The sequence below is a fragment of the Gymnoscopelus microlampas genome (assembly GCF_963454915.1).
Source record: "Gymnoscopelus microlampas genome assembly, chromosome: 22".
In the NCBI taxonomy this organism is placed as follows: domain Eukaryota; kingdom Metazoa; phylum Chordata; class Actinopteri; order Myctophiformes; family Myctophidae; genus Gymnoscopelus; species Gymnoscopelus microlampas.
In genome coordinates this window covers 19,851,535-19,864,034 of record NC_139959.1, presented here as the reverse complement: position 1 = coordinate 19,864,034, position 12,500 = coordinate 19,851,535, and the positions used below count along the sequence as shown (strand labels likewise).

Sequence of the window (12,500 nt, the reverse complement as noted above, 5' to 3'; positions counted from 1 at the left end):
AGTATACTTCGTTGCACTGAGGCATCGTGGACCAAACGTTAGCAAATCTATGAGCTCACATTGCGGCGTGTTATTTAAAAAATAAAATTGGAAAATGTGTAATATTTGTTAAATATTTTAACATAATATCTTGCATGGGGATCACAAGCACAACATATTTTCAGACGTGGCTCCGTGGCCAAATACATATGAATTCTTGACATGAAAACCACTGCTCTAGGGAACATGAATGAACAGGCTTGAATCTATTTTTCAAGATATGTCGCTTGGGACCAAAGAGGTGGACTGAGCGACCGACAGACTTACTGATCAGTGATTAAGGATGTAACTTTGTAAGTTAATGCACTTTTTGTGACTTCATTAAAGATCATATACAGATGGTCCTTCCGTCCAGAGTTGTGGGTGACCAATGAGAGCCCACCACTATTCAAAGTGGGACATATTTTTTGCTGTGACGTTTGATTCTGTTTGTAACCGCCCCTTGGAAATGAATGTTCCACACGGACCACACCGAAGCTAAAGACTAATATCTACGCAGTGACATTAGTCTGGCCATGCCAGGCTACGTTCAACCCACTCCATCCTTCCTCTGGGGGCCACTTCAATCCTCTCTCCTGTCCTTTCCTTCATTCTTTACTTCTGTCCACTCTCTCTCTCCTCTCCTGTATACTTGCTCCGTCTTGTCATCTCTTCTCATCCCTTCTTTCCCTCTCATCTTCTGTCCTCCATTCTCTCCTATCATCCCTCATGTCGGCCTTCTCTTTACTACTAAATACTTTACTTCTGGAAATGGACATCAACCACTTGAAACCCAGCATCCCTAGTATTCTGGGGGGAACGTTTGCCAAAAACAGCCAATCTACAAGCTCACAACAGGTCCAGATTACTACGTTTAGAGGGTTTAAGTGGTACTTCAGCCGCCTAGTGCTTTTCATACAGGTACAATCAGTTGGATTCGACAGTCCCAAACAGGAAGCCGGAGCACCATTTTGACACACAATACATAGTCATCAGGATCATACATATAATAATAAATCAGTGGTTCTCAAACATTTTCATGTAAAGGTTCCCTAATTGATACTATACGACGCAGTGTGAGCTTGTAGATTGATTTTCAAATAGCTGATGTATAAAATAGGGCTGAAAGTGGTAAAAAAAAAAAACTGCTCTTGACACCATATTCATCAATTTGACTGGGGACCCCCTGGAACCCCCCTCAAGGACCCCTGGGGGTCCCCGGGACCCCACTTTCACTGGTATAGTGGTCCATGGGAAGAGCCAAATGGTCATGGTTATGGCGGAACATAGCAGCTAAAGTGAGCAAAAGGCAGTGCTTGTGTTGACTTATGCAATTAGCATGTGAAAGCAAAGCACGGGGCTGAGAGGTCTTACAACACCTCTTCATTTGTCTAAACACTCACTTAGCTATTGTGAATGGGCCTAAACAGTTAAGTCCATTAACACTGTCAGGGACACCAGTCTACTTGAGGTGGGAACAGCTCACAGAATTAAAGGCTGTGTGGAAAAACACAGCATGGAATTTATTTCCTCCTGATCAATGTAGTATTAACCAAAGTTAATGTGGGATATGAGATACTGTGGGCCTACGTTGTTGTTTACCAGTACCCCAGAGCAGTGGTTCTCAAACTTTTTCATGTCAAGGACCCCCAAAATGATATGTACTTGGCCGCGGACCCCCATCTCAAACAATTTTGTTCCAGGGACCCCCAGAAGCAAAGATTTGAGTTACAAATGTTCGCTTAAAAATATATATATATTCAAAGGATTGGACACAATAAAATAACGATTTTTGGATAGCCAAAGTATAAAAGGTAAAGTGATTAAAATTATTGTGATGCTATATTAACACATTTTGCTGGGGACCCCCTAGAACCCCCCCAAGGACCCCTGGGGGTCCCCAGACCCCACTTTGAGAACCAATGCCCCAGAGGACTAGCACGGAACTATTTGATGAGATGACTTATTATTGATAATACATACTGTATTAATAATATAATTATGCCAATGTTACAAAGTTGTTGTTTTTATACAATAAATAAAAAAAGCATAAACCAATGGTTTTGGTTGAATTCACGCCATACCTACATGCACTGATAGAGTTCACATTATGATGGACTGTCCAGTTGGACATGACAGAGAAGATTGGAGATGAAGAAAAGAGGGGTTGCCATTCACCGCCCCCCGCCCCCCTCCTTCTCTTCAAGTAGCCCAGTCAAATTGGTTACAGATGCACTCTCTCCAAAGTCTCAACTCAACATGAAAAGGACACGAAAAAAGGAAAGAAAAAGACGTCACACACACACGACTAGAGAGCGAGGTTTCGCAAAAACGTTTTGGAACGGAGGAAAAGTTGGATTTTCACAGGAAACAACAAGTCAATGAACACATGGGGTCGACGAAGCAGATAGAGAAATCAGCTACTACTACACAGTAATGGACCCGCTTCCATTCGTACAATCTCGGAGGGAAGTTACAAATGTCTCTTTTTTCTGAGACAATGTGTGTCCGTCCAGCATCACCCAGAAGATCTAAGAGCTCCTCCGTGTCTTTCATGTTCAAGACAGATGTCTCGTGTCAGGAGAAAACTGCACCAAGCGATATTATTTACCCGGGGTAAAAAAAAAAAAAAAAGAAGTCCACATCCTGCACCCATGTGGACCCAAACCAGGGAACTTCAAAGAACCACACACGGCCAGATGCCAATTTATAAGCCCGACACCACTTTACACACAGGCACCCCTTCCGAAAAACAATAGTCGCTATACTGTAGCAGAGAGGAGTAGCCTACTACGACAGTCCTACTTAACATACATATATATATAGTTATAGTTATAGATAAAGTTATAGTTATATATATTCACTGTATAGCATTGGTTCTCAAAGTGGGGTCCGGGGACCCCCAGGGGCCATTTTAACCACTTTATCCATTTATATGTTGGCTAATCAAAAATATCAGATCTACGTGCCGCCCTGTGAGCTTGTACATCTGTTATTTTTGAAAATATTTGAAAAATATCCAAAATTGTTTAAAAAAAAAAAAACAATTAATACAGATCTTCTCTTCTACGGGTCTCTGGCAAAACCTTTTTAGGTGGGGGTCCGTGGCCAAATATATATAATATATCTCTGCTGTCCGGCAAAAAACACAAAATGTTAATTTTTCAAAAAAGTGTGGAGTTAGGAGTTTTTGTCATTATTGATAAGAACAGCTGAATGGACCTCCAAGCTCACATTGAGGTTGGAGGTGAAAAGGGGGTGGAGCCTGGAGTCAGCAAAACCAGCTAACTACGGTGGAGTTAGCTGGTTTAGCAGAAAGTTTGAGGATCCAATGGAGTTGTCAGAAGCGCTTTTTAATGTTTTTCATTGGTTCAATATTTTTTTTAACCAACACACAGACGTAAAGGGTGTTTCAATGGCCCTGATTTATGGGAAAAAAATGCAAAAGCGTCAAAATGGAGTTAGCTGGTTTCTGCCGGACAGCAACGATATCAATTTGGGAGGTTCCTTGACATGAAAAAGTTTGAGAACCACTGCTGTACAGGTCTATATGAGTAAGAACACCCCCACTTTTCAACAGCTGGAGGTCTTGTGCCAAATGGGTAGAAGAATGTACCAACAAGGTGAGAAAGCTGTCAGGTCCTCAAGGCTGTGTTGACTCACACAATGAGTAAGTCAGGTCAAAGTCAAGTCCTACAAATGTCTCACAACTCTAATAGTAGCTATACAACACACACCTTTTATTTGTCTCACCACTGACTTGAATGAACCACTTCGACATAATAATAATAACAATAATAATTATAATAATAATAATAATAATAATAATATTAATCATACTCATAATAATGCCTCTACAGAAGTTACTCAGCAACAGTGTTTTACAAAATGTGAGTCCACTGGTGACAACATTCTTGATACTTTCAAAAGAAACATGCTACTGAAACATTCCAGGCTGAATGCACGCCTGTTACTGTAAAACAGTATGGACAGGACACGTTGATAATAAAATATACCAACAGCCAAGGCGGCTCCAGGTCTAATATAGCCTATAATATACTCCATTGCATGACGATTTGGCTGACAAGCTGTGCTCTGCTGCTGTCAGTGGTGGAACGTAACTACAGTAAGCAGCCTACATTTACTCAAGTACTGTACTTAAGTTAAGTACAATTTTGAGGTATTCTTACTTTACTGGCATATTAAAAATGTTATGCACTTTTCTACTCCACTACATCTCAGAGGCAAATATAGTTCTTTTACTCCACTACAATTATATGAAAACTTTAGTTACGACGTAGTTACTTTGTAGAATTGTAATATAATTACAAAACATTAACAATATCATGCTACATTAACCACTTCAACTCTCTCTCTCTCTCTCTCTCTCTCTCTCTCTCTCTCTCTCTCTCTCTCTCTCTCTCTCTCTCTCTCTCTCTCTCTCTCTCTCTCTCTCTCTCTCTCTCTCTCTCTCTCTCTCTCTCTCTCTCTCTCTCTCTCTCTCTCTCTCTCTCTCTCTCTCTCTCTCTCTCTCTCTCTCTCTCTCTCTCTCTCTCTCTCTAGAGTTGAAGTGGTTCATGTATATATATATATATATATATATATATATATATATATATAGACTTTGGCTATTTGAAAATAGCCGATCTGAAAATAGCGGTTGTGAGATTGCAGATCTGCTATTTTCAAAAGATTTTAATGCATTTTAAACATGATACCTTGTGAAATGGGGACATTCTGCATAATGTAGCCTATTTTACTTTTGGTAAAGAAAGTATATTTTGATGTCAATAGCTACTTTTGTACTTTTAAATTAAGTAAATTCTGCATACCAGACTTTTACTTGTAACAAGAGTAATTCTACATCGAGGTATTGCTACTTTTACTCAAGTAAAAAAGGTGAGTGAGTAGCCTACTACTTCTTCTACCACTATCGGCAAGCGACACCGCTGTACGGAGTACAAACGAGTCAGACCGATCCGCTATTCCGTTACAGTCCCGCTAACTTCCTCTCTGTTCTCTGCGACAACATCTCCCATCAAAGTACTCTCAACGTACTGCAGACCATACATTAACATTTCATTTACAGCCATAATAAAACATAAAACTACAGCTTAGCCTAGTGAGCAAAGAAGAACTGTCACTGAATCAACAAGTTTTATATTCTGCTTGCTCCCAAACTTGTGTGAAACTTTACTTTTCTGCTGCTTTCGGGGGAATAACCTAACATTGTGCCGGATCCGTGTCCATATACATACACAAACAATGCTCTTATGATGGACGCAACAATAATAAAACACTACGGGCATATCAATTATTATAGTTATTATGGAGTGAGATCATAACGGAGAAAACTTAAAAGCGCATAATAAACGGGGATCGGACTTACCCTGAGCTCGGATCGGATGGAAGAAGTTGAAGGAGGCGACCAGGACTGACCACCCGACTATCTGCAGACACACATACATCTTAGTGAAGTCCTATTAAAGTGCATCGTGAACTAGAAAGACACATGAGATACTGTCTGGTGGAGATCTACTGGCATCAAGCTCCATATGGGATCCTCCTGGGGTACCGCTCTCTCTCTCTCTGTAGGATCTCTGTGTCTCTCGCTCTGCCTGTCTTCAGGGCTGCTGGGTTGGTGCGCTGCTAGTTCATATAAAGGGAGGAGGATATAACTGCAGGCCCCGGACGAGCCCCGGGTTGCAACGAAATCTGTGACCTGGGTCTTCAACAGTGGTGGAAAGTAACTAAGTACATTTACTTGTTGTAGTGTAGTTTTGATGTACTTTTATTTGACTGGAGAATTTCTAATTTGTTAGACTTTTACCTCTACTCCACTACATCTCAAGAGTCAAATATTGTGCTTTTACTCCACTGCAATTATTAGAAAACTTTAGTTAGTTCCTTTCTAGATTTGAATTATTATTACAAAACATACATTAGGCCTACCCACTTCAGCCAATCAGCCCTATATACATTTCGGCCATTTGAAAATATAGAACATTTTGATCTACAGCTCTGTATCTGCTATTTTCAAAATATTTTAATTACACTTTATACATTTGAAAACTGCTACTTTCTACTTCTGGTACTTTAAGTACATTTTGATACCAAAACTTTTATACTTTTACTCAAGTAAATTTTGAATTCCGGACTCTTACTTGTAACAGTGTTTCTACATTGCAGTATTGATACATTTACTTGAGTTATTGAGTAAAAAAAAAATATTTTCTTGGTTTTAGGATATTTTATTGGAGTTATAAATTATGATGTCGGCCAGAATATCAGTTCTGCAGAATGCAGAATTAATGTGCTAAAAAGCCTTAACAGATGTGTGCTGCGTTTCACAAGATTGTTGTTTCTAAAAGTTTCTGGGACTGGAAGCAATAATAATGCCCTTTTTGAACTTTTCTACGTTGTGCATGAATAAAAATAATGAGCTATACACTACAACATACTATAGGCCCCGTACTGAGATTTATTTATTTAAACACAATGACGATAATAACCTGTGTACTATTGCTAAATAATGAGGTCTTGTTTTATTTTTGTTGAACCACAGCGACCTCTGGAGTCACATAATTCGATGGGTCACCAATGTAGGTGTAACACCCGACAAGGGACCAGACTAGGCATGCGCGCTGTTGTCAGTGGTCACCAGAGGGGCGGGGTGGTGGGGTTAATGCAGTGGTTCTCAAAGTTTTCAATGCCAAGGAAAATACCCCACATTAACATGTGTTTGGCCACGGAAGCCCATCTGAAAATATTTTGTTTTGTGCCAGGGACACCCATGCAAGATTTGTTTAAATGCCTCAATAATTAGTATGTCAAATATTTTTTCAAGATAAAAAAAAAGAGCTTATGTAGGTGTCGAGGTTTAAATTGTCCACTGGAAGCATGTGACTTTAATACTCATTTGCTCACTTTAATATTTCCCAAAAAGCTGTGTTCTTATACTAAAATTATTCACTCCAGACGGTTGTAAAAACATTACATGAAGTTATAGCCTACCTCTCAAAACACAAAAAAATAATATTCCACAGGTTTACAAAGGAGAGATGAAGACTGTAAGAAAACTGTATGCTTCCAAACTGTCTCACCTGACTGACTGCCTCTCTGTTCCATTGACGACAGCAACTGAGTCTAATTATCTTTATGTCACAGTGACACAATGTACACCTGTTCTTAATCAACACTAATTCACAAAGGTACATGTTCTCTTAAAGCAAACGTCCTCTAATGTCAATACTTGTACATACATATACAATGAAACAAACATATGAATTCAGCAATTATTTATCTTCTTCAAATATTTAGGTTTTATACCATTTTTACTCAATACACATTATGAATTATGAAATATCAATATGAAATGTTATCTCTGTGGTTTGGCTTCCACAGTAGGATAGAGTTAAAGTGGTATATATATTTTAACACTATATTTACACATTTTAGCTGGGGACCCCCTGGAATCTCCTCAAGGACCCCTGGGGGTCTGCGGACCTCACTTTGAGAATCACTTTTCTAATGAGTCATAAAAGCTCAAGCTCTGTTGGTCCAACAATGCAAGGTATGCAAATAATTCTTATACACCATACCAATCAAATCTTTTCCATGCAGGAACTATTTTTTGTTAGACTTACAGGTGGGAATGTGAGCTATATTATGTTCCCAGGAGGGTTGGATTCATAGGCGCCGAATTATGTGCGCGCTCCCGGGGGCCCAACCCGAATCGAGCACGCACCGCTGTCGTTGAGTACTTTATTAACAGTTTGCCAATAGCACAGTGGCACGATTTTACGATGAATGTCATAATGTTTTATCACACACGACTCACTCATGACTTTTCAGCATGTTTCAACATTTCAGCACCATATCAACAAAGTCATTAATTAATGGCATTGCACCGACATTATGCAAGAAGACATTTATTGATGATCTCACAAAAGATAACTTGCATGCACTAGCAGAACACTTAAAGACGCACTCGCCGGATCGGCACCCCTGGTTGGGTTAGTGGAACGTTTTTGTTACCGCAGTCAGCGCAGTGTCATTAAATCACTTGACAACAAGACAGGTGCGGCGACAACACGACCTTTTGGCACGTAAGTCGCACCTGAGCGAGCATAGGCGAGTGAGTGCCTGCACGAGCACGCAGTCTGAGTTGGCACATCGTGGTCGATGGAATTGGCTTTCAATAAGGAATCACTTTTACTTGTATAACCACATGAACATAAACCGACTCAAAACAAAAAGGAAATGGGAGAGGTAGTGCTTGCAGCAAATATATGGACAACCACCTTGACACATATACAATGATATACACACAAATAAAACGAATAAAAAGAAAACGCAACATCTAACATTTAGTGAAATTTCACAGTGAATTTCAAGTGAGAGTTGTGTGTGTGTGGTTTTAGAAGCAGCCTCACAAATATTCAATCTGATGCTCGGTATACAGTCAAAGGCCTGGTACTGATGCTCCCTACAGCCAAAGTGGTGAACGCGAACAAACTCGGTCACTTCCTCAAAAGTAATCATTCCTCGAGGGGGGACGGGGACTGGAGACGTGAGGTTCAGTCAGTCAGTTACAAAATGCAACATTTTGACTGGCCGAAGTGAGACTTTCCTCCGTCTTCATTGGACTAAACTAAGTGAGGAGGACGGAACAGGAACGGGGAAGCGGAAGCGCTGAACAGAGTACGAATCATTGGAACTAATCTTTTTAGTGAACAGAAACGAAATGAGTCACTGAAACGAACGATAACTCCCACCACTACCTGGTGCTGATGCTCTGCAGCAAGGCCTGGTATAAAGATGAGCTGACAGACCTGCAGTCCGCCAGCTTGTAACAGGAAGTGTTCTCTCCTGGAGGGCCCTGTTCCACCGGGGCCTCCCAGCCTGTCTCCTCATTGTCCCTCCTAATGCCTGTGTCAGCGGGGACAGACGTCCCTTTTGTGCCGCCTGACTGTGGAACAGCGGGGAGATCTGTGCCCGCAGAGACGTCCCCTTTGACAAAGGGTCAAAGTGTACAAGCCGGGAGGATGTGAGGGGACAGAGTCAGCACTGTGCCCCTCCCCCCGTGGCCCCTGTGGCTCCATCATGTTGCTGACAGGGATGAATAGAATGGGATCGCAGTGGGTCCACTCTCCCAGCTTTTACACACTGTGCATGGATCATAAGGTAACAAAAGCCGTATGGAATTCAGAGGGCTCGGCCATGGAAGCAATAGAGTCATTTTAATAACCACTTAAGCGCTGTTCCATTCTTTGTCGCACGAAAGTGTCACATGGCAAAACTAACAGATCCACGAGCCACAACACGTCGGGATGTGACGCGTTGTGAGCTTGTAGATCTGTTATTTCCCAAAACTTTTCCATGCCAAGCCCACAAATAGCCATAGCCTCTGGCTGCCTACTGCGAAATGATGAAAATAGCCAATCTACAAGCTAGACTAGTTTTGGATGTACACTGTACAGGCCCTGAGTCCTGACACACTCATCAGCGACAACAATGTGCATTGCGTGAGTCTGCCTGTTCACATTGTCTATTTAATTTAAAAGACGTTTGTAGTATGTTCAAACAAATGAAAATGAATACATACAGTACACTGCAATACTAGTTTGAAATAAAAAGAGGTTACCTTTCTGCGGTGCTCCAACACATTTTGGATGGTCTGAGCCCCCCATTGACGCTCCAAAACAGAATCAAGCTCTGCACCCACTTGACGCCTCCAGTGTGGCTACGGCCGTTGTAAACAACAGCTGTCATGCTGTTTGTCTTGTTGGACCCAAATCAAATGCAAGGAATACAAAATCTTGACGTTGAAGGCATAGTTTATTGATCTTGGCAAAACCGCCAAAAATAACTAACTGCAAAACAGGTTACAAAGACAAACGATCCAACAAACAGTCAAGGAAACAGAACAAGAGACAGTTGAACTCAAGGACAATCAACACACCGATTGGCTGGTGCAAACAGGATACAAGTGACACAAATGAGCAATAATCACAAGGTAGAGAGACAAGACAGGTAACAACTACAATGGAAGACAGGAAAAACAAGACCATCACTTCAAATTAAGATACAAGAAACAAACTTCAAAATAAGAAAAAACACAGATATTGACAGGAGAAATTTCCATACCACAATGTGACGTGTGTCGAGAGTCGACACGCGAGGCCATTGGCTGCTCGATGTGGGCAGCGGGCACACTAGCAACCTGAACAGGCTGGTCAGGAAGGCTGGGCTCTGTCGGGGTTGGAGGTGGCGAAGGTGCATGTAGCAAGGAAGATGGATGTTATTATGGACAACCACTCACAACCCCACCACATGGAGATTGTGGGGCAATTGAGAAGAAGGGGAAATGACAGATTCATCTACCCCAAGATGAAGTACAATAGACAGTCTTTTGTGCCGGTAGCCATGAAGATTTATAATGAGGCTAATGAGGCACACAATGGTTGCTCTGCTCAGCCAATAGACTTGTTAGCTCTGAAGTAACAACAGTTCATTACTGTAAGTACACTATCTGACATGGTTAGAATCAGAATCAGAATAATCAGAATCATCTATATTGTCACATATCACAGGTTTATACTGTAGGTGTAAAACAGTGGATGAAATTCATCTTTGTGCAAGCTTCATCGTTTTTGTTGTTTCCAAAAAGAGAAAAGAGGGGGGGACAGGGGGAGCAAGGGGAAAAAAGAAAGAATAAGTGTTAGGGTTAGGGTTAGGGTTAGCGGTATGTACTTACATATTTACACATAGCATATCCATCCGTGCTGTATGTACAAGAGGTTTAATCATAACGCACACCAACACACACACACACACACACACACACGCACGCACGCACGCACGCACACACACACACACGCACACGCACGCGCACACGCACACACACACACACACACACACACACACACACGCCCATACACCCAGCACAGGTGCATACACACTTGCAGACAAGTTGACAGCTTTTGAACCTTTAACTCTGTTAAAGGTTCTGAATTGTACTGAATTGTACTTTGTCGAACAACAAAGAACAGAGTTTTGCGTTGCGTTTTTGTGTGTGTTTAAAATTCTCGGGCGCGGGCGACACTGATAAACAAGTCTTTAGCCAATGCCAGGCACTGTCCGTGGTGCTGAAGCCTGTCCCCAGGTGGTGCCTTCTTGTGGAGTGGAGTTACTGTGTGATAAGCCCAATTTATACGCCGTCATACGACAATGCATTGCGAGCTTGTAGATCTTTATATTTTAGCTATTTTTGAAAAGAATACTGTAAATACATTTGAAAAATATAACTTTAGACCGATAATGGCATGCTCAAAATAGGGAAAGTTTTAAAATGGTTGGAATATATATTTTTAGGTTATAGAATTTTCCTCAGAAGTACTGATGGCAAATTAAAAACGAATTCATAACTTATTGTATATTGCAATAATAATGTGAGGTTGCCTACTTTTCGTGCAAATTCCCCTAACTACTAAGCCTTGGGAGCCAACTGTTCCCAAACCACGTGGCACATGGGTCAGGAGCCTATCGCCTGTTTCCTTAGTGTGAGGCAGCTTTGTGTACAAGTAAATCTCCCTGGACATGATGCTAGTCACAGGGACTTGCCCCCAATCCGACCCTTGATGCTGAGTGCCAAGCAGGGAGGCATATATTGGGTACCCTTTTTATTGCCTTTGGCATGACTCGACTGGGGATTGAACCCTGACCTCCCAATCTCAGGGCAAGTATGTCCAAGCATAAACACTATGTTGATATGCAACAGAGTTAGCAGCTTGGTTAGAAGTGTTCTTTGTTGGACACACACGCAAACACACACACACACACACACACACACACACACACACACACACACACACACACACACACACACACACACACACACACACACACACACACACACACACACACACACACACACACACACACTTGACCACCACTCCAATAGAACAAACCACACGCTAGCAATGGCTAATAAAGAGAGTATGCCTTGTCTTCACCCAGGCATTCAGTACAATATGTCCCCTCAGGCCAGCAGTCTGGCTGACCAACAGACTTCCAATCTCAACATTGGCTCCATTGTCAGACTGGACGTGTCGGACCACCGGGGTACACATGTCCATTAGGCCCGTCGCCACTTGCGACAACCAGATGTTGCTTCGGTCTGATGTATAGTTGCACACGCATCGGCCACTAAGCAGATGTCTTTTAGGTCTGTTGTTTATATAATTTTTCTTTTTGAAGATTAATTATTTTCTGCTTCATGGAATAATACAGTGAGGAATGACAAGAAACAGATGGTATAGAGAGGGGACACTGGTCACATCCCCTGTACTGTTACAGTATGTACTGTTTATTAGCCTGCCGTCCCAATTTTGGGCACGTCATTATAGGCAAAACAGTTTTTAAATAGCAACAAAAAGTCGATCTGCGAGGTCACAACACGTCGTTTCATGAGCTAATGT

The 12,500-nt window shown here is 41.6% G+C and overlaps 1 protein-coding gene across 1 annotated transcript in view; it reads right to left on the bottom strand.

The window, feature by feature from the left end:
• The window catches only part of reck (reversion-inducing-cysteine-rich protein with kazal motifs), a 100,091-nt gene extending 94,485 nt beyond the window's left edge, over positions 1-5,606 (bottom strand). Inside the window, exon 1 of the mRNA XM_084049023.1 lies at positions 5,408-5,606. Coding sequence (XP_083905149.1) covers positions 5,408-5,486 — 79 coding nt within the window. The 5' untranslated portion in view covers positions 5,487-5,606. The remainder of the gene's footprint in view (positions 1-5,407) is intronic.
• Positions 5,607-12,500: the final 6,894 nt, after the last annotated feature.